This window comes from Plecotus auritus (genome assembly GCF_963455305.1).
Source record: "Plecotus auritus genome assembly, chromosome: 12".
Taxonomy (NCBI): domain Eukaryota; kingdom Metazoa; phylum Chordata; class Mammalia; order Chiroptera; family Vespertilionidae; genus Plecotus; species Plecotus auritus.
In genome coordinates, this window is record NC_137778.1 from 5633817 (window position 1) to 5658704 (window position 24888).

At 44.4% G+C, this 24888-nt stretch overlaps 2 protein-coding genes across 2 annotated transcripts in view; one reads left to right on the top strand and one right to left on the bottom strand.

Annotated features, from left to right (window-relative positions):
• Positions 1 to 24433, bottom strand: LIX1L (limb and CNS expressed 1 like). The gene is made up of 6 exons (XM_080647384.1): positions 24082 to 24433; positions 13445 to 13608; positions 9884 to 10024; positions 3703 to 3798; positions 2465 to 2542; positions 1 to 2154 (listed from the first exon to the last, which is right to left on the bottom strand). The coding sequence occupies exons 1-6, from the start codon at positions 24371 to 24373 to the stop codon at positions 1912 to 1914; spliced, it is 1014 nt and encodes a 337-aa protein (XP_080503510.1). The 5' UTR covers positions 24374 to 24433; the 3' UTR covers positions 1 to 1911.
• POLR3GL (RNA polymerase III subunit GL) overlaps positions 1 to 24888 on the top strand; it is a 52779-nt gene that overhangs the window by 8800 nt on the left and 19091 nt on the right. Inside the window, exon 2 of the mRNA XM_080647386.1 lies at positions 8146 to 8196. The gene's annotated coding sequence lies outside the window, so the exon portion shown is untranslated. The remainder of the gene's footprint in view (positions 1 to 8145; positions 8197 to 24888) is intronic.

The following is a 24888-nucleotide window of genomic DNA, read 5'->3' on the forward strand; positions in this document are numbered from 1 at the left end:
CACACTAGACAAAAAACTATTTTAATTGTATAAAATTATACATATAAAATACATAGAAAGTACTAAAAAGATAAGTAAAATCTTTAACACCAAAAGTGTACAGATCAGGGAACAATTTTTCTCAAGTTCTTCGGGATCTTACTGGCTGGTATTTGAGAAAAATAGTAAATCCAGGAGGTGCAAAGATAAGTTCTTCCCACAACTCACCCCTTAACACTTCCCAGAGAAAGGGTAGAAATGAAGGTTTATGATTTCTGGATTATAAATATCAGTAAAAACTGAATAGACACTACCTGTTGCTGAATGCAGGAGCGTCTGCACCAACCCTACATGTATTTCATGGAATACAGAGAAGGGGCTTGGAGAATTCAAGGAAGTCCCTTTCAAGCACTGGAACATTTGTTGCTAGATACCTTACTTTTGATCCCATAAATGATTTCAAAAGAGAGAAAGCTCACTTTCATCTTGTCCCCATCTGATCCAAAAGAGAATATTTGTGGCCTATTTCCTAACCTATTTCTGAAAGCAAAGTGTATAATCATTAAATGGAAAGTCAAATTGTAGAAACATTAAACTTCCCAAGCTCACTTTAGAAAGTGCACTGAGCTATAACATTGTACTAAGGAGACTACAGAAACAAGGGGGGAATATATCGTAGAGAGATCTACAAAACATTCTCCCAAAGGTGAGTGTTTTACCTGTACTCCAGGTCATTCCTCTCCTATTCCACCCAGGAGAGTGGTGGGGAAGAGAACAGTATTAAAAACACAAATAGCTGATCATTGATTCTCTTTCCCTTCCTGCAGCCTCCCAACATTCCAGTTAGGAAGTGCCATAATGCTAAAGTGTCATCTAATTTACCTGATCAATTCATGCTCTAATAATCAATGTGGAGAAAAGGAAAGAAAACAAAACAAATGTGAATCTAAGGCATGAACATCTAAGGTAGTAGACAGCAGCAACTTGGTGGCAGTGAGAGGAACTTGGCCCTCATCAAATAGGACAGATAATCCTTCCAAAGAGCAAAATGATGGCAGGAGAGTGAGGAGGGATATATGTTTTGCCTTCTACCAATCTCTGCAGGCAGGAAGGTCTAAATACAGGGCTTAACTACGCTAGGGGAGCCGGGGAGCAGGAGTGAAAGGGAATATTGAAAGATAAGCAACTTCAACCCTGATTCCTTCTGTAATGTAGACTACATCCAGAAATCCGGACTGTGGTATGGTCTCTATGGCCCAGAAGCAATTTAGGTGACAAACCCTTATGAATTGTGTTTATAATTCCTCTCTCATTCCTTGGCACTTTCTCAGGAATGACTTTAAAAATGAGAAGCCAGATCTCCAGTTCCTACCTCGTACCAACTGGAATCAGAGGGGGAGTAAGGTAGTGGTGAAGAGGCGTGGTGTAGGTTAGGGGACATCATTACTGGAGGAACAAGTTGGTACCGAGTAGGCCCAGCTCAAGATAAACCAAAGCTGCAGGCTTCATATTCATAACCTATTTGAGTCTAAGAGAAAGCAGGAATGGGGCGGGGGGACAGAGTCCTTATTCAAGCTCCCTGTTATTTTAAAAGGAGACATGAACAGTTAATCTTGTGCTACTGAAATGACTACACAGAATTTCTGGGAGTGTCAAAGCCAGCAAAGCTCCAAAGGCAGCCTGCTCTTCTTGTAAAGTGGAGTGGAGATGTTTCAAATGAAAGTACATCAAAAAACTAGAAGAAAAGGGATCTCTTAGCAAAAAGGAATCCAGGTGTAGAATTTATACATACATATGTATGTATATATATATATATATGTATATGTATATTTTTAAAGTATAAAATTGGGCAAGTATGTACAGAAATCATATGAAATCTTAGAAAGGACATAATCAAAGGGCCTGCAGAGGATGGGAACTGTGTGGGGATGCCTAGCAGTTGGAAGAATGCATGTTGCCCAGCTGCCCAGCAGCCAGCATGAGGATATCTTTCTTCTCCTTGTGGAAGCGCAGCTCCTTGCCTGCCAGCCGGGCTTCATCCAGCTCCCGCTCAGTGGAGGCCAGCTCTCTAGACAGCGCCCCTGGCACACTCTGCTCCCTGCTCACCCAGTCCAGTGCCATTTGGTGACGAATGTCATCATCCAGGGCCCGGTGTGAATAGTGAGCCAACACTTCCTAGAGAGGGGAAGGAAATGTGACGGTCATGGACAAGGTAAAGGTTCATACCACACTGACCCAACTGGGACTAGGAACTCAGCCTTGGAGTCCTAAGTGGAGTCAGCACTTAAGCCCGCTAAGATTGTTAAGAGAAATGTCCTTGCGGGGGAAGCCAGGGAAGCAAAAGAATCACAGCTAAGATTTAAACAGGCAAGATAATAGGAGTGAAGAGGGCACTTTGGTGTCCACAGGCCTGATTATTTCTAACACAACGGCCATCTCAAAATAGTCCCTCTGCCAGGCTCCCCTCCCCCATAGGATCTCTTACCTGCCGAGAGCACTGTCTTTCCCTCATGGCCTTAAGGCTGCCATTCCAGTGCAGCAGCTGAAAAACTGTCATTAGCTCCTGGGGCAAGAAAACATGAAGGGATTTAATACTGGGAGTTTGCAGCAGAATCACATGGGGAACCTTTCACAACCTGTATTTGCGGAAGCATCTCTTACACCAACTCTCATCTGCCCTCAGGGGAAGGAAGGTATTTCTATTTTGAAGAATATTTTAGCCCTGGCCACTGTGGCTCAGTTGGTTGGGCATTGTCCTAAGCACCAAAAGGTTGCTGGTTCAATTCCAGGTCAGGACACTACTCAAGTTGCAGGTTTGATCCCTGATCAGGGTATCCATGAGAGGTAAACGGTCAATGTTTCTCTCTCACATAGATGTTTTTCTCTCTTTCTCCCTCTCTCTTTCTCTCTCTCTAAAGATCAATAAAGCCCTAGCTGGTTTGGCTCAGTGGATAGAGTGTCGCCCTTGGACTCAAAGGTCCCAGGTTGGATTCCAGTCAAGGCCACATACCTCGGCTAGGTCATGGTTGGGTCAAGTGTGGGAGGCAACCAATCAATGTGTCTCTCTCACATCTCTCTGTCTCTTCCCCTCCCTTCCACTTTCTCTAAAAAATAAATTTAAAAAAATAAAAGCAGTGTTTCAAAAAACATTTTAGGGCACTTTATTGTTTATTTGTAGGTTAGAACTCATATTGAAACTGTTGGTTTGAATGATGTAATTATATATTGACTTCTGATCAGTAAATGCTTTGAGTATTAAAGGAAAAGTACTATATACAAAGTGCTTCAACAAAGCACCTTAATTTTAATTGTCAGTTTATGATAGGATCTTCCAAAATATTGCATGAAGGAAAGAAAATGTTTATCATCTACTGTGTTCCTTTTTAAAAAATTTTATTATTATTGAGTATTACAGATGTCCCCATTTCCCCCCCCCCATTGCCCTCCTGCACCCAGTTCCTGCCCTGCCCCAAGCCTTCTCCACCCTATTGTCTGTGTCCATAGGTAATGCATATAAGTTCTTTAGTTAATATCTTCTCGCCACCCCCCTCCCTTCCCTTTGAGATTTGTCAGTCTGTTCCATGTTTCCATGCCTCTCCCTTCCTTCCCAGTTGAGTATCAATGTGTTAGGGATTAGTAGGAGAAGTGTGTGTGCGCGCACACACACACACACACACACACACACACACGCTATTAGAGTCAGGGAAGTAGATTGAAGAGTACCTGGAATTCTAACATTGACTTGCCCTTGTTGGATTCCAACATGAATCGGAAGGCACCAATCCCAGTATTTGGGTTGTCAGCTTCCTCCCTGTTGCCCTGTAACAGAGGAATAGATGAAGATTTTCAATTAGAGTTATCCCCTCATGCAGTACTGTCTGATAGAAACATAATTAGTACAAAATACATCAATTTTAATAGCATATTTTATTTAACCTAATATATGCAAAATATTATTTCAACTGTAATTAGTATAAAAATTGTTAATGAAATATTTTTCTTTTTCTTGTGTTAAGTTTTCAAAATCTGGTGTCTCATGCTTACAGCACATCTCAATTCATAGGAGCCACATTTCAAGTGTTCATTAACTATATGTGGCTGGTGGCTATTCTGCTGGTCATCACCTTAGAGGACTCCAAAGTTGTCACACATTTTAACTCAGGTGACAGGAAAGGTCAATCTGATTATCCCTATCTTACAAGGGAGAACACTGAAACACAGAGAAGAGCCCTGATTTAGCCAAAATAACAGAGTGAGTTCAGCATGTGGGATTGGACTACCAGGGGTCCTCAAACTATGGCCCGCGGGCCACATGCGGCCCGCCGAGGACATTTATCCGGCACGCCGGGTGCCGCTGCCTGTCCTGCTTAGCAGCCGACTCGTCCCGGGCCCACAGTGCGCATAGGAATTTGTTCATAGTTTTTTTTTTTAAGCTATAGTCCGGCCCTCCAACGGTCTGATGGACAGTGAACTGGCCCCCTGTTTAAAAAGTTTGAGGACCCCTGGACTAGACTAGAGAGCAATTGGGCAAATGCATTTTATTTTTAAATATACTTTTTTAAAATTGATTTCAGAGAGGAAGGGGGAGAGAGAGAGAGAGAGATAGAAACATCAATGATGAGAGAGAATCATTGATCGGCTGCCTCCTGCACACCCCCTATGAGTGGCAGAGCCCACAAGTGGGGCATGTGCCCTTACTGAGAATTGAACTGTGACCTCCTGGTTCATAGGTCAACACTGGCCAGGGTTGGTAAATGCATTTTAAAGGGAGACAGTAGGAGCCGTAAGCATGGCAAATTCTGGGTAGCAGTTTGGCCTCCTGAACATTTACTAATGTGTCTTCTACTGGTGAATGAGGCTGCAGGGCTAGAACAAATACATCGTCCTACCTGTAAGCATAGTGTGTGCAAAAAAAAGAAAAAAATTATATATATATATATATATATATATATATATATATATATATATATATATATTAAGAGCATGGACTGAAGCTTGTAATAGTCTTGTGGCCTTGGTGAAGTCATTAAACTTTCTGTTTCTCAGTTTCCGCCTCTGTAAAATGGGAATAATCATAGCTCTACCTTATAGGATAGTTTTGAGAAATAATTAAGTTAAAACATTTTTAATTTAAAAAGTAATAAATCTCGTTTAAAACTCCAGTCATATACAATGTGGGTGCATAATTGTACTGGACCTGGTGTTCAGTTACACAATCTAAATCCATACTGGCATCTGCTCTGGTTTGGTGCTATTTGGTGATAATTTAATATTATTTAGTGAGCCCTGGCCAGGCAGCTCAGTTGGTTAGAGTGCCATCCCGATATGCCAAGGTTGGGGGTTCAATGCCCAGTCAGAGCAAATACAAGAATCAACCAATGAGTGCATAAATAAGTAGAATAATAAATTGATTTTTCTCTCTCCCCTCCTTCCTCTTTCTCAAAAAAAAAAATCAATGAAAAAATATTATTGAGGATAATTCCAGGTCCTGGGGCTGGCTGGAACTTCCAAAATAAAGGTATTGCTGGTGACTAATAAGAGTATTGGTTTAGCCCTAACTGGATTGGCTCAGTGGATAAAGCGTCGGCCTGCAGACTGAAAGGTCCCAGGTTCGATTCCAGTCAAGGGCATGTACCTTGGTTGCGGGCACATCCCCAGTAGGAGGTGTGCAGGAGGCAGCTGGTTGATGTTTCTCTTTCATCAATGTTTCTAACTCTCTATCCTTCTCCCTTCCTCTCTGTAAAAAATCAATAAAATATATATTTTTTTAAAAAAGAGTATTGGTTTATTGGTGATCTTTTTGTCAATCTGATCTAGGAAAATAAGGCCAGGAGACTACTGGGAACACAGGGACCCAACTTTCTCCTCCTGCTTCCTGAGAAGTTGCTTGCTCTTTCTAGCCAGTTCCACACCATACACCCCACCGCTCAACATAAGAACTTTTATTCTGCTCTCTTTGAGGAAGGGAACAGGGTAGAGGTCAGGAGCCAATCAAGTTATACCCAAATTCAGTTTATTGTGGGGTACTGTATTACGGGGTTTTACTGTATTGATATCACACCTAAAATAATGCAGACACTTAGTAAGAACACCATAAGGGCTAGCAAACTATTATTATTTGTTTTCATTGTGTTAGAATCAGTAAGTCGGAACTACTCAGGATCATCCCATATTGTTTTGTGGCTCATGAGAAACAATCATGCCACACGTAGCTAATCTCTGTGGTGAAGAAAAGATCACAACATTTGGATTTAGAAGTGAAAAGCTAGAAGGAGGAAGGAAACAGGTAACCTTCACGGTTAGGATTTAGGGCTCTAAAGCAAGCAACCATTTTCATTTTTGCCTATAATTGTTCAATATGATACCTTCCTCAGTACTTCCAACTTTTTCCATGATGTGGCACCAAGACAGTAATGATATCTGTGCAGCTAACTGGGACATACAGAGGAGACTGTTGGCAGAGCGGCCTGCCCGCAGAGGCTGTGGGGCAGAGGATCAATAGCATGGCACGTCTGTAACCTATCTGGAGACACCAGAGCTGCATGGCACACCAGCTTGGAAGCTCTAACTCAAATGACACTTATACACTTCACATGGCTAGTAATGAACTCCACTTATTCAATAAATATTAAATCACAGAATACTTGGTAAGGGGTAGGAAAGGTCTCTTTCTGTCTCTGAATGTAATTGTGTCTGAATGTCTGGAATTTCATGGCCATATTGAACCCTGAGGGGAGACTGCCCAAGGACAAAGCCAACATCTAGAGCAGTGGTTCTCAACCTTCCTAATGCCGCGACCCTTTAATACAGTTCCTTATGTTGTGGTGACCCCCAACCATACAATTATTTTCGTTGCTACTTCATAACTGTAATTTTGCTAGTGTTATAAATCGTAATGTAAATATCAGTGTTTTCCGATGGTCTTAGGCTCTACAGCAGCGGTTCTCAACCTGTGGGTCGCGACCTGTGGGTTGAGAACCGCTAGCAGGGTCACCTAAGACCATCGGAAAACACAGATATTTACATTACAATTCATAACAGTAGCAAAATTACAGTTATGAAGTAGCAACGAAAATAATTTTATGGTTGGGGTCACCACAACATAAGGAACTGTATTAAAGGGTCGCGGCATTAGGAAGGTTGAGAACCACTGAAGAGGCTGGCTGAGTGGAGATGGAAAGAATTTTTGGGCCAGATAATGACATTCTTGATCCACAGAATCAACCAGACCTGAAATCTGCTCTACCTCTGAACTTCTTGTCTGTCATGTTAGATAATAAATTTCCATCCGTTACTTATTTCCTTAAGTCAATTTGAAGTGATATTTTCTATTACTCACATCCAAAGGTATCTAAAAAGATAACGTGTGCTAAGTGCTTGAATATACACTGAGTGGCCAGATTATTATGATCTCTGAACACATAATAATCTGGCCACTCAGTGTATATCCTATATAATAAAAGGCTAATAAGCAAATTGTCCCCTCGAACAGCAGGCAGGCTGGCCAACTGCCCATGTCCCCCCCATGCTCCCGCTAGGCTGGCCGGACCCCACCCATGCACGAATTCATGCACCAGGCCTCTAATATATATACACACACTGAGTGGCTGATTATTATGCGTTCAGAGATCATAATAATCTGGCCAGTGTATTCTCTTTTATCCAATAATCCCATGTAATAGGCATAATTATTTTTTTGTTTTTTGTTTTTTAAATATATTTTATTGATTTTTTACAGAGAGGACGGGAGAGGAATAGAGAGTTAGAAACATCGATGAGAGAGAAATATCGATTCAGCTGCCTCCTGCACACCCCCAACTGGGGATGTGCCCACAACCAAGGTACATGCCCCTGACCGGAATCGAACCCAGGACCCTTCAGTCAGCAGGCCGACGCTCTATCCACTGAGCCAAACCGGTTTGGGCAATAGATATAATTGTTATCCTGTTTTACAGATGAGGAAACTGAGACTTAGATTAAATGATTTGCTCGAAGTCACATAGCTAGTAGAATCATAATTTCAAAACAAGAATCAGAGCCCCTGATCACAACCCCTCTTTCTATAATCCAAATTAATGTTTTGTTTTATTAGGTAATGAGTGAAAAATATATTTTCTTAATTTTAATTGGCTTTGATTAATATAAAAATGTTTTTCTTCCTTGCAGATACTGCTGACTGGGGTAAAGAGTAATAGGAGAAGAACAGATGGAGCCTAGGTAACAAAGAGAAGCCAACTTATGATTTAAAGTGCTCAACACTGCCCTAGCTGGTTTGGCTTAGTGTACAGAGCGTGGACTGAAGGGTCCTGGGTTTGATTCTGGTCAAGGGCACATGCCTGGGTTGTGGGCTCAATCCCCAGTAGGGGGCGTGCAGGAGGCAGCCGATCAATGATTTCCTCTCATCATTGATGTTTCTATCTCTCTCTTCCTCTGTGAAATTAATGAAAAAATATTTTTAAAAATTTAATAAATGAAGTGCTCAACACTACTTCACAAAACAGATAACTGAAGCAGTTTATTATATGTAATTACACCTTAAATGCAAAGAGGATAAAAACAGAAAATTGATCTGACTTTATCAGCTTGTCAATGAACTTGTGGGAGGGAGGGAGAAGGTAGTGTTAACTTCTAAGATGCACCGTAAGCTAGAAAAGTCTAAGTTGGCTTGGGTTCCAGTCTTGGCTCTACTACTTACTAGCACTATCACTTTAGGCAAAACTTCACTCCTGTGTTTTTAGTTTCTTCATCTGTAAAACAGGGGCAATAATAGTACTTACACATCACAGGACTGTTGTTAAAGATCAAATGAGATATAATACATATAAATCCCTAGAACAATCCCTGGCACAAAGTAAATAATTAGGATTAGCTATGGTTAGTCATCATCATCATCATCTGAAAGAACAAATGTTCTTTTTAAAGAGAATAAATAACTTATCTTCCCCATTCCTAAAAGGAAAAAGGCCAAGACACTGTATTATAAAGTATTCTTTTTTAAAAAATATATTTTTTATTGATTTTTCACAGAGAGGAAGGGAGAGGGATAGAGAGTTAGAAACATCGATGAGAGAGAGACATCGATCAGCTGCCTCCTGCACACCCCCAACTGGGGATGTGCCTGCAACCAAGGTACATGCCCTTGACCGGAATCGAACCTGGGACCCCTCAGTCCCCAGGCTGATGCTCTAGCCACTGAGCCAAACCGGTTAGGGCATAAAGTATTCTTTATATTATTTATTAATAGAATAAAAGAATGGAGGCAGGAGACAAGTGACAATAAAAATAGTCATATTAAAAGAAAGAACAGTGAAGGAAGAAGGAGCGAAGATCTAAAACCAAAACTGGGAAAACAAAATTCTAGCTCAACTTTTGTTTTGTAATATCTCTAAAATTGCATAAGTCTTGAATTAAAGGTTTCTAGATACCAAAGAGATACAAATGTTTCAAATATTAAAGAAACGAAATAGCAGCCCTAGCCGGTTTGGCTTAATGGGTAGAGCGTCAGCCTTTGGACTGAACGGTCCCCAGTTCAATTCTGGCCGGGGGCACATGCCCAGGTTGTGGGCTTGATCCCCGGTGTGGGGCGTGCAGGAGGCAGCCCATCAATGATTTTTCTCATCATTGATGTTTCTATCTCTCTTTCCCTCTCCCTTCCACTCTGAAGTCAATAAAAAATATATATTTTTTAAAAAAGGAAATAGCAACAAAGACATAAACACACATACAGAATTAGAGACTGAGACATGTGGAGCATGTAATACAAAAGAGTGACAGAGAAAAAACAGAACAGAGACGTAGACAGGAAATAAAACAAGAATCCATGCCCTGTTTCCAATAGGCAAGACTTCCAGCCAGCCTCTTCTCCCATCTCCCATCTCCTTCCTTCCAACTCCAAGTAACTTACATTGAAAGATGCCAGGGCCTCAGAGACACTCTTCTCAATGAACTCATCAGTGATTCTCCGGGAAGGATGTTCGTTAAACACAGAGTTCATTAGTGCAATCTTCGCAGCGCTCCGCCGGGCCTCAGCTTTAGTGGGGCAAAACTAGGCAGGGGAGAGAGAGCATATGTGTATGTCTGAGAGAGAGAAGGCGCAATGGGAGGGAAACACTTGGGGTAGAAGACACTTGGACACTCTGGATAAATCATTGGTTCAACACGCCCTCCAACATTTTTATTGTAAATGGTGGGGGCATTTGGAAACGTAATTTTGATTCGACATCCTGAAGTTATTAAAGAACTGGAGATGGCTAAAGCTCATACCAAATTGAAAGCAGAATGAGGAAGGCTGCTGAAGTCAGCATATAATCACTGGGTATGAAAAATAGCCCTGTTTAAACTGTCAACAGAATTAATTACTCAAAAGCCAGATTCTGGCCAGCCCGTTAGAAATCTGTGTCTTGTTCTCTTGTTCTGTGGACAGGCAAGACTTTTCATCCCTCTGGATAACCCAAGGTTAGAGCAGACTGTCTAGGCTGCTTCTGCCGGGGGACGCTACTCTCATCTGGGACTCCTGGCCTTCCCTTTGAGCTTGAGCAGTTCCCCCAATAATGTAATGAACCAAGGAGCTATCCCTGAGCAGAGCCCAAGGTCTGAAGAAGGAATCTGTAGTCTTCTTTATCCCCCGTGGACACAGGAGAAGAGGGGCGTCTAGGGAAAGGAAGGCTGACCTAATGAAAGCAAGAAAAATTAAAAATTCATATTTTCACATTGTATCCGACACAGGTATCTGGGACAGTCTGATTTCATCATTCAACTTCAGACCCCTAGGCACCAGAGTACTCCTTTATAATTCATCTTCACTGGCTGCTTCAAAGGCCTCCATACCCTTCATCATTTTAAAAAATATATATATTTTCGCCTTGGCTGGTTTGGCTCAGTGGATAGAGTGTCGGCCTGCGGACTGGAAGGTCCCAGGTTCGATTCTGGTCATGGGCATGTACCTTGGTTGCAGGCACATCCCCAGTGGGAGGTGTGCAGGAGGCAGCTGATTGATGTTTCTCTTTCATTGATGTTTCTAACTCTCTATCCCTCTCCCTTCCTCTCTGTAAAAAATCAATGGAATATATATATTTAAAAAAAAATATATATATATATATATACACACATATATATATTTTTCATTGATTTGAGAGAGGAAGAAAGAGAGAGAGAGAGATAGAAACATCAATGATGAATGAGAATCATTGATCGGGCATGTGCCCTGACCGGGAATCAAACCTGTGACCTCGGTTCCTGGGTCAACGCTCAACCGCTGAGCCACACCCAGCTGGGCCCCTTTGTCATTTATGACTAGGATTAGAGGAAAGGAGGTAAGTGATGTTACAATTTTTAAAAATAGCCCAGGATATGTTTGCTACTTAACCATCCTTAATTATCAATAATTCCCAATTTCCTTTAGCTGACAGGTCTCTCTGAGACATCATATGGAGCTTGGTACATTAACCCTAAATCTTGCTTCTTCAATTTCTCTGTTTCTACTTTTCTATTTATTAGCCTGCTGTCCACTCCACTGTCTAATGCTGTTTCTGAGAGGTCATCGATGAAAAAAACCAATGGAAGAAATTTCAGCTGCCAAAGTGAATATAAAACAGACCATCCAAAGGGGGCCACAATAGATAATCCTACTCTTTCAGGAAATAAGAGAAATCAAATTACTACAATGGTTCAGCTTTGGGCATCACCATAAAATAATCAAGTCCTTATTCAGCAATATGATGAAGTATGAGAAGGGAAGGAAAGAAGAGAAAGCATAAACATTAGTCATTCTGGGCACATAATTATTTCTCCGAAATGGCTTGAGGCTCTAAGGGGAAATGTAGCTATCTGATTTTAAATGAAGCTTCCTGAGGGCCATTTCTATTTGGGGCAGGAACTGGGCTGCAATGGCACTCATTCATGCAACAGATTTATTAAGTGCCTACTTAAGTGCTGAGTTCCATGGTAGGGATTTAAACCTGAACAAGGGCCCTGGCCAGTATGGCTCAGTTGGTTGGAGCACCGTCCCATACACCAAAAGGTGGCGGGTTGGCCCTAGCTGGTTTGGCTCAGTGGATAGAACATCAGCCCACGGACAGAAGGGTCCTGGGTTCGATTCTGGTCAAGAGCATGTACCTCGGTTGCAGACTTGATCTGGCCAGTGCAGGAGGCAACCAATCAATGTCTCTCTCTCACATCCATGTTTCTCTCTGTCTCTCCCCCTCCCTTCCACTCTCTCTAAAAATCAATGGAAAAATATTCTGTCTTTGTGTCTTTCTCTCCTTCCCTGTTCCCCTTCCTCTCTCTCTCTTAAAAAAATCAATAAAATTCAATAAATAAATTAATTAAAAAAAACTGAACAAGGAAGAAAACAGATGTTATCTCTGCCTTTATGGAGTGTCATCCCCCAGGAGAGAGAAACAATTACGATATGTTAGGAGAAGTTCAAGGTGTATGGAAGCACACAGCAGGGCTTATAACTTTGTCTAAGGGCTATACAAACCACGTGGAAAACAGAACAAAAGTGTCTATTCTCTTTTCTAAATTCCTATTCAGACTCTAAGTTAACATTTCAGAGGACTTCCTTCCTATCTGTAAAGAATCCATCTTTGATGGTAATATTTACAGTACTCAAATTTCTCATTACCCTGTAATAGCAACCACTCTTCATCATCATATATTACAGGTCTTTCATATAATTGTAGAATGCTAGCACTAGAAAGACTTTAGAAATAATCGGACCTTTCTCCTTCATATGACAGATGGGAAAACTGAGGCCCAGAGGAGTTACCTGACTTGCCTGCTGGCAGTCAAGGGAATGAGAATGTGAATCTCCTAACTTAGCTGAGTAATATTTCCACCATTTATCGTCCCTCCCTTTTGATCTCTTAGAGAACCCAAACATTGCTTTCCTTAGTAAATGCCCATGAAAACATACTTGGGGCAAGGAGTATGATTCTACGTTCTCAAAAAGAGATGGCAGGACGTTGAAAAGCCAGATCAGAACATGGGTTTGGTGCTGACAGTCGGATATACTGAGTAAGGGCGTTATTAGTCACTGTTCGAGTTCACAGTGGGTTTGCCTTCTCGCAGGCTAAAAAGAAAAGCATGTGACCAAGTTCTTTTGTGGTCAAATGAGCCTGAGCTGCTTACCAGAATGATTTGCCCAGAACTGGTTCAGGCCTTCAAATAAGTGACTTCAAACAGAGATTTAACGGCCAAAGTGATAGAGAAAGCCATTACCAGCACCCAAGCAATTATCTTTTTTCTTTTATTAAGTTTATTAGGGTTAATAAATGTTTAAATGCTTTTAAATGGTGATAGGTAGGGAGCTAAGGAGAGTAGACTAATACATTGATTAGGGTTAATAGCGCCATATAGGTTTCAAGTGCACATTTCTATGATACGTGATCTGTATATTGCATTGTATGCCCACCACCCAAAGTCAAAGCAATTACCTTTGCTACTGCTGCTTTACAACTCTTACCTGGAAACTCCCAAAGCAACTTCCCCCAGGCAGGGTGACATAGCAGACATAGGGAGGGGTGTTGGAGGGAACCATCTCATAAACCACGAGAGCCCCATTCTTCAAGTCAGCCCCACGGGACTGCTTCATCTGCCAGAATTCCTGAAGTGCCTCCACCACGTTCACTACAAAAGAGAAGTAGTTAGTGCAGCAAAGAGAACAATTCCAAGTGGTGCTCTGCTTGAATAGAGGATCTGTAACCTGTACCTACGTTAGGAGTCTACCCTCCTAAGTCTCTTTAAAAGCATTTAAAAATTAATAAACTTAGACTGTGATTAAGTCCATTTGCATGCCTGCCCTCCTCCCCCACCTTTCCAGTTCACATTTTGATTAGTTCAAAGGAAGGTAACTTAAACATTAAAGCCAGCATTTCCAAGGTCAGCAAACCATTATCACTGCCTGACGAAGTGCAAGTAGATTATTCCACAATTGGCCAGCTGCCCTAGAATAATAATAGTCACCACAATAATAAGTGTTAACATTTACTGAACACTTAATGTATGTCACCCATTTCACCACCTTATGAGGCAGATACTTTAAAAAATATATTTTTAAAATTGATTTCAGAGAGGAAGGGAGAGGGAGAGAGAGACAGAAACATCAATGATGAGAGAGAATCATTGATCTGTTGCCTCCTGCACACGCCCCACTGGAGATCGAGCCTGAAACCTGAGCATGTGCCCTGACCGGGACTGAACTGTGACCTCCTGGTTCATAGGTTGATGCTCAACCTGGAGGATTTCACAGATGAGGGAAATGAGGTATAGAGAAGTTAAATAACTTGTCCAAGGATGTAATAGCTAGAAAGCAGCAGAGCAAGAATTCAAACCCAGGAAGACTTGGTTGCAGTCAGTGTTGTTAACCATTATATAATATTGCCATTCAAAGAAATATGGTCATATTAGCCATTCTCAAGTGTATGCCTCTGGCAAGCAAACTCATGGCCAGATTACTTTCACCTCCTGGAATACTATGTGTATATTATCTATATACTAGTGACCTGGTGCACGAAATTTGTGCACGGAGGGGGGGGGGTCCCTCGGCCCAGCCTGCACCCTCTCCAATTGGGGACCCTTTGGGGGATGTCTGACTGTGGGATTGGGCCTAAACTGGCAGTCGGACATCCCTCTCACAATCTGGGACCACTGGCTCCTAACCGCTCACCTGCTTGCCTGCCTGATTGCCCCTAACTGCTCTCCCCTGCTGGCCTGATCTCACCCCCAACAGCCCTCCCCTGCTGGCCTGGTTGTTGCCAACTGCCCTCCACTGCTGGCCTGATCTCACCCCCAACAGCTCTCCCTTGCTGGCCTGATCTTGCCCCTAATTGCTTTCCCCTGCCAGCCTGATCGCCCCTAACTGCCCTCCCCTGACAGACTGATCTCGTTCCCAACCGCCCTCTCCAGCAGGCCTGATCTTGCCCCCAACAGCCCTGCCTGCCAATTTGGTTCTGATTGGTCAGTTTCTATGCCAGTCAGCGTCAAAAGCTCCACCTCCTAGGCAGCCATTGGCTCCTCACAGTTCACCCAGATTTAGTTCTGATTGGTTGGTTTCTATGCCAGTCAACATCTCCAGGCCTATCTCCAGGCCTGATCAGAGAGGTGGGGCTGATCAGCAGCCCCTGCAGAGGCCCAGAGAGAAACAGAGACGCGGCTGCTGGCAAAGCATGGAGAGAAAGAGAGAGGCAACGGCTGATCAACAGCTGCCACGGAGGCTGTGGATCAGACCCTGCCTCTCTCTTCTGGCCTCTCTCCGGGCCTGATCTGCAGCCCCCTCGGCAGTCAGTGCTGGGTCACGGTGCCCACACCGGTGGTGGCAGTCAGTGCTGGGTTGCTAAGGCAACCCAGCACTGACTGCAGGACTGACTTCTGGTGTTCGGTCAAGCCTTTGGTCAGTAGTTACGGACCCTGGGTTTTTATATATTAGGATATAAAAGCCTAAGCAACTGGCCAACTGGCCGGTAGCTATGATACGCACTGATCACCAGGGGGCAGATGCTCAATGCAGGAGCAGAAACCACAGGCATGGAAACATGGAACAGACTGATGAATCTCAGAGGGAAGGGGGTGGGGGGAGGAAGAGATTAACCAAAGCTCTTATATGCATACTAGAGGCCTGGTGCATGCATTCAAGCCCTGGTGTGGTCCCTTGGCCTAGCCTGTGGGGATTGGGCTGAAACGGCTCTCTGACATTCCCCGAGGGGTCCCAGATTGTGAGAGGGCGCAGGCCAGGCCGAGGGACCCCACCGGGTATGGCAAGATTTCAACACTGTGTCTGCTCTGTACTTAGGCCATTTCTTAGGATTGTGTTTGCAGCAAGAAACCTTGACAGATGAGATAATATCTTTCTATGGGACAAAGAACAAACCTTCAATGTCGGACTTGGGAGGCAAAGGGAATTGGTGCAAACAAACATGATGCTCATGCTACTTGCTATGAGTAATAAAGCCCTTTGTTTTTTAACCAGAATTTCTTGACTTCTACCAGCATCCATGAAACAGTAACCGGCTAACTATTAGCTATAAACAGGGTAAAATCAAACTCCAGACCCAACACTGTATTCCAGAACAGTGGCCCTCAGCCCCCTAGTACTTGGGCCCAATTATTCCACAAATATGTATTGAGTACCTACTCTGTGCTAGACTCTGTGCTGGATGCTAGGCTATAAGAGTGAGCAAAATCAAAGACTGCTCCTTTTCCTATGGAGCTTACAGTCTAAAGATGGAGAGAGATATTAAAATAGCCAGTGTGATATGTGCTATAAAGAAGGGGTAGATGGTGAGAAATGTTATAGGAACATCTGACCTACTTAAGAAGTCACCCTGAGGTGGAGATATTTAAGCTCAGATATACATATGAATCCAGTAGGCAAAAAGGTGAGAGACTAGTGCTCTGAACAGAAGGAATGGATGTACAAAGGGTCTGTAGCAGCCGGGAATATGGTGAATAAAGGGACTAGTGTGTCTAGAAAAGAGAGAGGAAGGGGAAGTAGAATACAAGATGAGGTTGCAAAAGGATGCAGGGACCAGACCAGGTTGGATCTTCAGGCCATGATGGAGTGCTGTCTTTATCCTAAGAGCAATGGTAAGCCACTGAGGGTTTTATATGGAAGGAGGGATGAGATCAGTTTGCATTTGGAAAGGATCACTTTGACTCTAGACTAGGGTTCAAACATTTTAAATGGCTTTAACTAAAGCCTCATAATAATAAACCATCACAAATATTCGCCAATATCTTGCAACATGACCACTTTCTACTCTCAGTTACAAGGATTCATTCATCCTTTTTTAAAAATTGAACTTATTGCAGTAACATTGTTAAATAACATTATATAAGTTTCAGGGGTACAATTCTATGGTACATCATCTGTCATTCATCCTATATAATAAAAGCATAATATGCTAATTAGACCGGACATCCTTCCGGATGACATTCCCGATGAAACCAGGGCTACAAGGGAACCCCGGGTCCTGGGTGCCAGAGGGAAGCTGGTGCCGGCAGCCAGGGGAAGGAAGGCCTACTCTTGCACAAGTTTTGTGCATCAGGCCTCTAGTTGTTTTATACTAGAGGCCTGGTGTACGGATTCGTGCACTGGTGGGGTCCCTCGGCCTGGCCTATGGGGATCAGGCTGAAACCAGCTCTCTGACATCCCCCAAAGGGTCCTAGATTGCGAGAGGGACCCCACCGGTGCAAGATCAGGCCAGGGAGGGACTGCAGGAGGGCTCCAGGGCATGTCCAGCCCATCTTGCCCAGTCCCGATCAGCTGGACCCCAGCAGCAAGCTAACCTACTGGTTGGAGCGTCTGCCCCCTGGTGGTCAGTGCACATCATAGCGACTGGTCGAGTGGTCAAAGGGTCAGACACTTAGCATATTAGGCTTTTGTTATATAGGATTGTGTTAGTTTAGGTCTGTCTTTAAGAAGACAGCAAGATGGGTAGATATGCAGGACGTTTATTGGGGAGGAGGTGGGAGAAGGGAGAGCATTTAGACCATACTGAAGGTCTGACACCTGTGGAAGGAGAGAGGTAAGGAAGGAGGTTTGGAAACGAGAGACTGCAGCACAGTTCTAAGAAAGGTTTGGCTAGGCCAGTGGGAAGTCTTCATGCCAAAGGAGTCCCACATCTCACTAGGCCGCGCCTGCGTTAGTACCCCTGCTGCGCTCAGTCCCTGGCTGGGAACTGCCTACAGGATATGTAGACTCCGTGCGAATGTGGTGATGGACCTCGAGGGGCAGCAGGGTAAGGCTGTCAGTCAGTTATGCTCCCTGCAGCAGGGGGCATGGACAGCACATTTTCTTTCTTTTTAAAAATTCTTATTGACTTGAGAAAGAGAAAGAGAGAGGAGAGAGAGAGAGAGAGAGAGAGAGAGAGAGAGAGAGATTTGTTCATGCTTTCATTGGTTGATTCTTATATGTGCCCTGACCGGGGATTGAACCCACAACCTTGGTGTAACAGGATGATGCTATAACCAACTGAGCTACCAGCCAGGGTGTGAAGAGCACATTTTCATGGCTGCCACACACACATTAAACAAACATTTGACATGTGATAGGTGCATCGCTCTATTTTAGGCATTAGGGAATCAAATATAAACAACATACATTCCCTGCCAGCAATGCATTAAAAATCTAGTGGCCAATGGCAACTGTTATCTCACTTGCTCTACAGCTGAAGCAAGCACTCCACGTACCAGCCAGAGTCTGAAAAGCAGCATAAGCTCTTTTCTAATACCCTATATTTAACTGACTTTTTAGAATGCGCATTCTTCCATGAAAAGACAGCATGAAAAGGAAACTCTTTCCCACCCTTCGTTTTGGCAGGGCCTCTTCAAAGGTCACTGCTGCCCAGAAAGCTTAGCCATCTTTGTTCTTTCCATTGAGATCTTTTCAGGCCCGGTTCCCTCTTTGAGACAATTTAACACAATGCGCTGGATGACAGCTCTGCTTACATGCAATCCGCAGGGCGAGTGTGGAGATAAAGGAAGGAGAAGAGAGCACGAGAACGGGAAGGTCCTGTCAGAAAGCATGCGTCCATTTTATATGCAGTTAAACCCCTCTTGGGACAGAGCACAGGACTATTTTTTAATGATTTCTCAAAGCCAAAGGAAATAGGGAGCCTTGTTTCAGAAATGGGAATATGAACTGGGAAATTGGGCAAGTGCTCAGGAAAAAAAGCAATGAACTGTGCTCTGCATTTGAAAATGCTCACAGACACGCTTATTTTTAGAGCCGAAAGGGACTTTAGGGATGACCTAGTCCAGCTCAGGCTAAGGCCGGGGAAGTGACTGGCTCCGCCTCACACAGCTGTGGCAGAGCTGGGGGTGTGAATGTAGATTCCCGATGCCATTTCAATTTGGGAATCTTAACCCAGCGGCTAAGGCCCAGTCCGTGGTTAAGCTTTATGGGGGTTCAAAATCCCCCTAAAACTATAGGAGAATTATGTGTGTGCACATATCAGTATTTGTGTGTGTGTGTGTGTGGGGGGTATTGCTCATAGTTTTATAAGATTTTCAGTGAGTAACCATGGATATAAATAACGGGTTACATAAGAATGGTTAAAGAACGGTGAGATGGGGGGAGGGGTAGCAAGGACTGAGACCTGCACAGCTGACAGTTACACTTGCTTTTTGGAAGCCACTGACGGATGCTGGGCTGAAAGGGAGAAGAAAGACCAAGATACAGGAATATTTAATTACTTGTACCCTGATGTTAAATAGCAACAAAAAAGGGAAATTTTGGTTTTGCTTTAGGAGATAAAATATTATGTGAATGTCTAAGTGGAATGAGAGGTTTAGATTGCACATCCACCAGAGTAAAAACATTAAAACAACACAGGAAATGACCGTAAACATTTTATATCATAAAATAAACACAGTTCTGTGGTGGGAGCATGGATAAATAGATAACGAAATTGAAAGGTGAGTGAGAAGGTGCTCCCTGATCAAGGAGGGTGGGAGTAGGCTGGCCTGACTGAACTCACATTGTTATGAAGACAGGGAAGCTGGTGAGCAGTATTTTACCTGACATTTCCTGCTCCCATTTGTAGGGTTACCCCTGAATGGGCCACAGTGCACAGACTCTCTGGAAGGAAGGGACTGCAAAGTGACAGTGACCTTGGGAGAGGGCTGTGGTAGGCTGATGCCCCTGCCACGAGGTCCACGTCCAAATCTTTGCAGCTGTGCAGGTGACCTCATGGGACAAAGACTTTGTAAGTGTGATTAAGTTAATGATCTTAAGATGGGGAGATTATCTGGGTGGGCTCTAAATACAACAACAAATGTCCTCAGGGAAGGATATTTGATGAAACACAGAAGAGGAAAAGGCAGTGAGAGCATGGAGGCAGAGATGGGAGTGATGCAGCCACAAACCAAGGAATGCTGGCAGCCACCAGGAGCTAGCAGAGACAAACAAACAGATGGTCCTTGAGAGCGTCTCTGGAGGGAGCGCAGACCTGCTGACACTTTGATCTGGGCCCACTGGTACTGGTTTTGGACTTCTGGTCTCCAGAACTGTGAGGGAGTAGATTTCTGTTGTTTTAAACTACCAATTTTGGGATAATTTGTTAGAGCAAGCACAGAAAACTGAGACAGGGTCTAATCCAACATTCCAAAGATTGGAAATATTCAACCAATCAATTTAACTCAATGGTCACTTAAAGGCTGAGAAGCTGTCTGGACTCTGAGGAAAAGAAACAACTAAATAGAAAACACTACACAAGATTCAATTGTTCAACCTAGTAGAAAGCTGGGCAGAATTTCAATCACGTAACCATACGGTGATATAAAGGGAGAACAATAATTTTTTAAAAATAGGTGTGAAGAGAGCAAGGCAGAAGTTGCCTAGAAAGGAAAGTCATTCAGTCAGTCATGCCAATTTAGAGATTTCCAGCTGTCAAACATCAGAAGGGAACTCTATGTATTCCATGTGGGAAAAGGGGGGCAAAGGAAATGGTAATGCTAACATACCTATCATATGCACAGTTTTTAAAGCATTTCCAAATGCATAACAATAGCAATCACTCATTAGTACTATGTGTTGCACACCTTACATTCACCAGGAATCAAACTTGAAACCTTAGTGTATCAGGACGATGCTCTAACCCAGTGGTCGGCACACTCATTACTCAACAGAGCCAAATATCAACAGTACAACGATTGAAATTTCTTTTGAGAGCCAAATTTTTTAAACTTAAACTTCTTCTAACGCCACTTCTTCAAAATAGACTCGCCCAGGCCATGGTATTTTGTGGAAGAGCCACACTCAAGGGGCCAAAGAGCCGCATGTGGCTCGTGAGTCGCAGTTGGCCGACCACTACTCTAACCTACTGAGCTACCTGGCCAGGGCTATTATCTCATTTAATCAAGACAGGTATTGTAATATTCATTTTATAAAAAGTGAACAAGCTAAAAAAACAGGCCACAGGGGCCAAACCAGGATTAGAACCAAGGTTTGTTTGCCTCCAAAGCCAGTTCTCTATTGTACTATCTGCTTTATTTCACCATTAATCCTCATACATGCTCTGTAAAGTGGACTTTGAGTTCCGTGAAGATAGGGACTGAGTATCTGTCTTGTTCACCACTGCATCTAGTTGGTGATCAATAAATATTTGTTAGATGCATGAATGAAACAGATGAGGCCTAGAGAGATTAAATAATTTATCCAAGATCACACAGCCACTATTTAAGAGGGCCAGGTTCTCTGATTCTAAGTCCTACACACTACAAATTAAGATCCTACAGCAGCCCTTGCCGGTTTGGCTCTGTGGATAGAGCATCGGCCTATGGACTGGAGGGTCCCGAGTTCGATTCTGCTCCAGGGCATATGCTTGGGTTGTGGGCTCCATCCTCAGTAAGGGGCGTGCAGGAGGCAGCCGATCAATGATTCTCTCTCATCATTGATATTTCTATCTCTCTCCCTCTCCCTTCTTCTCTGAAATTAATAAAAAATACATATTAAAAAAGAAAAGATCCTACAGCATATGGAGCTATGTGTGTATCTTGGGCAGGGATTTGGCGGTGAGGGGGATATAGACAAACAGGAAGAAGAGTTTGGTTTGTTTGTTTTGTGTAAGTGCTGAGATCCTACCCGAGTGAAGATAAAGCTGAAGACCATGACTGGAAAAGGTGAACTGGGAGCTGCCAGAAGATGAAGGATGTGAATTGAAGATGATTCGGTCAGGGAATGGTCTGGGCAAAGACCAAGGTAAATTCTATTCAGGGGAATAGAGCCAGCCCCCAAATACCATGCCATCAGTCACAAGGGTATGGGGGCACATGCCAAGGGCAGCTTTGCCTATTCATCGAAGCAGAATAAGTGATTCCATGTGGCGAAGGACTTCTGAGCCAAATCGGCTGAGATTCTGCTTGCCTGAAGCTGAACTATCTGCCAAACTCTCCCAAAGTACTGGCTGGACACCCAGACTGGAAATGAGAAACTCAAAAATAATGAGGAGTGTGGTGGGAGGCAGGGAGGCTGGAAGAGAGAATTGCCGCAGAATCTGCAGCCTGCCTGATTGCTCTTTGTCAGTCCTATCCCCTTGGTCCCTCAGCCTTCCTAAGGAAATGTAAGGTTTTTACAGGACACTCAGTTTAGCCAAATCAGAGGCTCTCCAGGCAGCACAGACAAGAAAAAGGATACACTCCTCTACAATGTTAGTAAACGCCTGTACGTTTCCAAGAAGGACTGAGACTGAGAGTGATGGAGTCTGGCAGCTCCTGTGCTCAGGGGCAGACTCTTCCTTGGTCTCATCTTAGACACCTGAAGCAGCAGGACAGTAGCTGGTGGCAGTTCCATCGCGTAGGCCTGCTCCATGGAGGAGTTAAGCTAGAAAAGCAACTGCATTCCCTCCTGATGAATTTCAGAATTATATGCATCTGTATTCCCAGCACCTAGCAGAGAGCCTGCTCCATGGTGGAAATTCAGAATGTTGAAGAACAAAGGGAAACTGCTGGTAAATATAACCTTAGGCACATATAACAAAGTGGACTTAAAAATCTGTTTTCCTAGGAATCTTTAGGTACACCCTGTCGGGATTTCGTTTTCTTAAAAACATTCTTTTATTGATTTCAAAGAGGAAGGGAGAGGGAGAGAGAGAGAAACACCAGTGATGAGAGAGACTGCTACCCGCACATGTGCTGACGGGAACTGAACCATGACCTCCTGGTTCACAGGTTGGTGCTCAACCACTGAGCCACGCTGCTCGGGCTACACTGTCAGCATTGAAGAGTGGGAGAAAATGAGATGTGTCCTTCCCAAGGAAACATGAACCAATAAGTTTTGAGATAATACACATCATTTTTAAGTACCGTTATGTGTTAGGAGCAGTATCTCATTTAATCCACATAATTAACCCTGGAGGAAGTGGAAGCTCAATGAGGTTAAGTCACTTCCCCAAAGACATAGTGGTAAGTGGCAGAGATTTAATCTGGGATTTAATCCAGATTTGTCTGACTCCAAACCCTGTATGTGCTCTTTTCATTACACTTTCTTAGGGAGAAAAACAACCTCATTCCTGTCTACCGAGAAAGTCCTGCTCTCTTTCTCTGCGTTATTATTAAACTGGAAAGTTACAGATTTAGTCACTCCGTGTCCGACAGGACTGACCAGACAGCGAGAAGTGATGTCTCAGAAATTCCAGACCTAAATTCTGTATCCCACACCCTCACTATATATTCCTTGTTACATTAGAAATCTGGAGCTCAAACTCAGGAAGTTCTGCACTGGCTAACCACCACAACAAAGAAAATCTTCACATTCCCCTTCTCAGGAGCCCTAGAAATTAGGCATCTTTAAGATGAAGATTTCTAATGGAACTCGGGTTTCTGCCTGGCTCATTTCCACAGAATTTAACATGGAAAGAGCCAAGGCCTAGGATTTATCCTGAGTTCTTGGGCAAAAGCCAGGAAAACAGAGCCAGACAGATAGGCCGGAGTTTAGAGGCTTCGTACTAAAAAAGACACGAAAGCGAGGTACTAAGTCCCAGAAAGCTGGTGCGAGCGCGATGGGATGGCCCCAGATTTAAAAGCACAGCTATTAGAGGCAGCTTGTGAAGGAACTACGGAATTCCCCAGCGAATCCGAAGTTGCACTGGAAATTTCAGAGTGACAGTAAGAAAAGAATGAAGAAGTCAAGGAGATGGAGTAAATTCACAGGTAGCCCAGGAATGGTTGGGGGTCACGGAAGAAAGACTGGGAGCCTATGGGTGAGAAATGTCTTGGATCTGAGATAAAGGATGGGATCCTACACAATGGGGACCGGTCCTCGAAGGCAGAGAGATTGGAAGGCATTCAGCCAAAGAAGGCATTCCCTTTCGGAAGGAGAAAAGGTTGGGAAGAAAAGAGGGTTTTATCTGTACAAGGGGGTCCCTGAGAATATAGTAGTAACTCAGTGAAGGGGAGGGGTGTGTATGAGTGTGTGAGTGTGTGTGTGTGTGGGGGGGGGGGTCTGTGTGTGTGTCTGTGTGTGTGTGAGCGTGTAGCGCAGAAGGAAACTCCCCAAAAGGAAATGCATGTGAGGCTCTGCGCCAGGAAAGCGATCCAGAGGACTGTGGGAGCGAGGCTCCCGTGCAGAGGGTGTCCCGCAGGAGGCCAGACCCGCAGACTCACCTCGGCCATAGCCCTGCGTGTGCTTGGCAAAGCTCCTCACCACGGCCTCCACTGCCTCCCGCAGCACCGCCGGGCTGCCCGCGGCGCCGGGGGGCAGTGGCAGCCCGGGGGCCCCGGACAGGAGCAGGGGCGGCGGGGGCGGTGCGGGGGGCGGTGGGGCCGGCGGGGAGCCCACTGCGGGTGTGGCGGGGGCAGCCGCAGCCCCGGTCACTCCGGGGCGCAGCGCTCGCAGGGTGCCCCTCCCGTTGGTGCCCACTCCCGGCTGCAGACGCTGCGCTCGCATCGTCTCCATCCCTGCCGCCCCGGGAGCCGCGGCCCGAGCCTGCCAGCCTGGCGAGCTAACGGTCCCAACACCCCGGCCAGCGAGCGCCCGGGACTGAGGGCGGTGCCAGGCCCAGGCGTCCGTCAAGCGGGGGCGGGGACCAGCCAGGTCCTATGCCAATCACCGGCGAGGGGCGGGAGCTGGCGGGCTCCGGCCCCGCCATAGGCACATTGCTGAGGAGGTGGAGGTTCTGAGCACCCAATTGCAAAGGGAAAAGGCGAACGCCTCTATGGGAGCGCAGCGGAGCTTGGGGCGTCTACGGGAGAACTGAAAAGCCGCGCAGACCCCGGGCGAGGCTTGGGGGGCGGGGGCGGGGGTTGGCCTGGAAGCAAGGCCGGGAAGAACTGCAGACGGAGTGACAGGATACTTCGAGGCCATGTGTCTATTTTATAGATGCAGATGAGGAAATTGGCTCAGAGAAGTGATTGATGTGACTTTGCCAAGATCACATGCAATTGAGGGAGGAGCTAAAAAGCAAGGGAGGA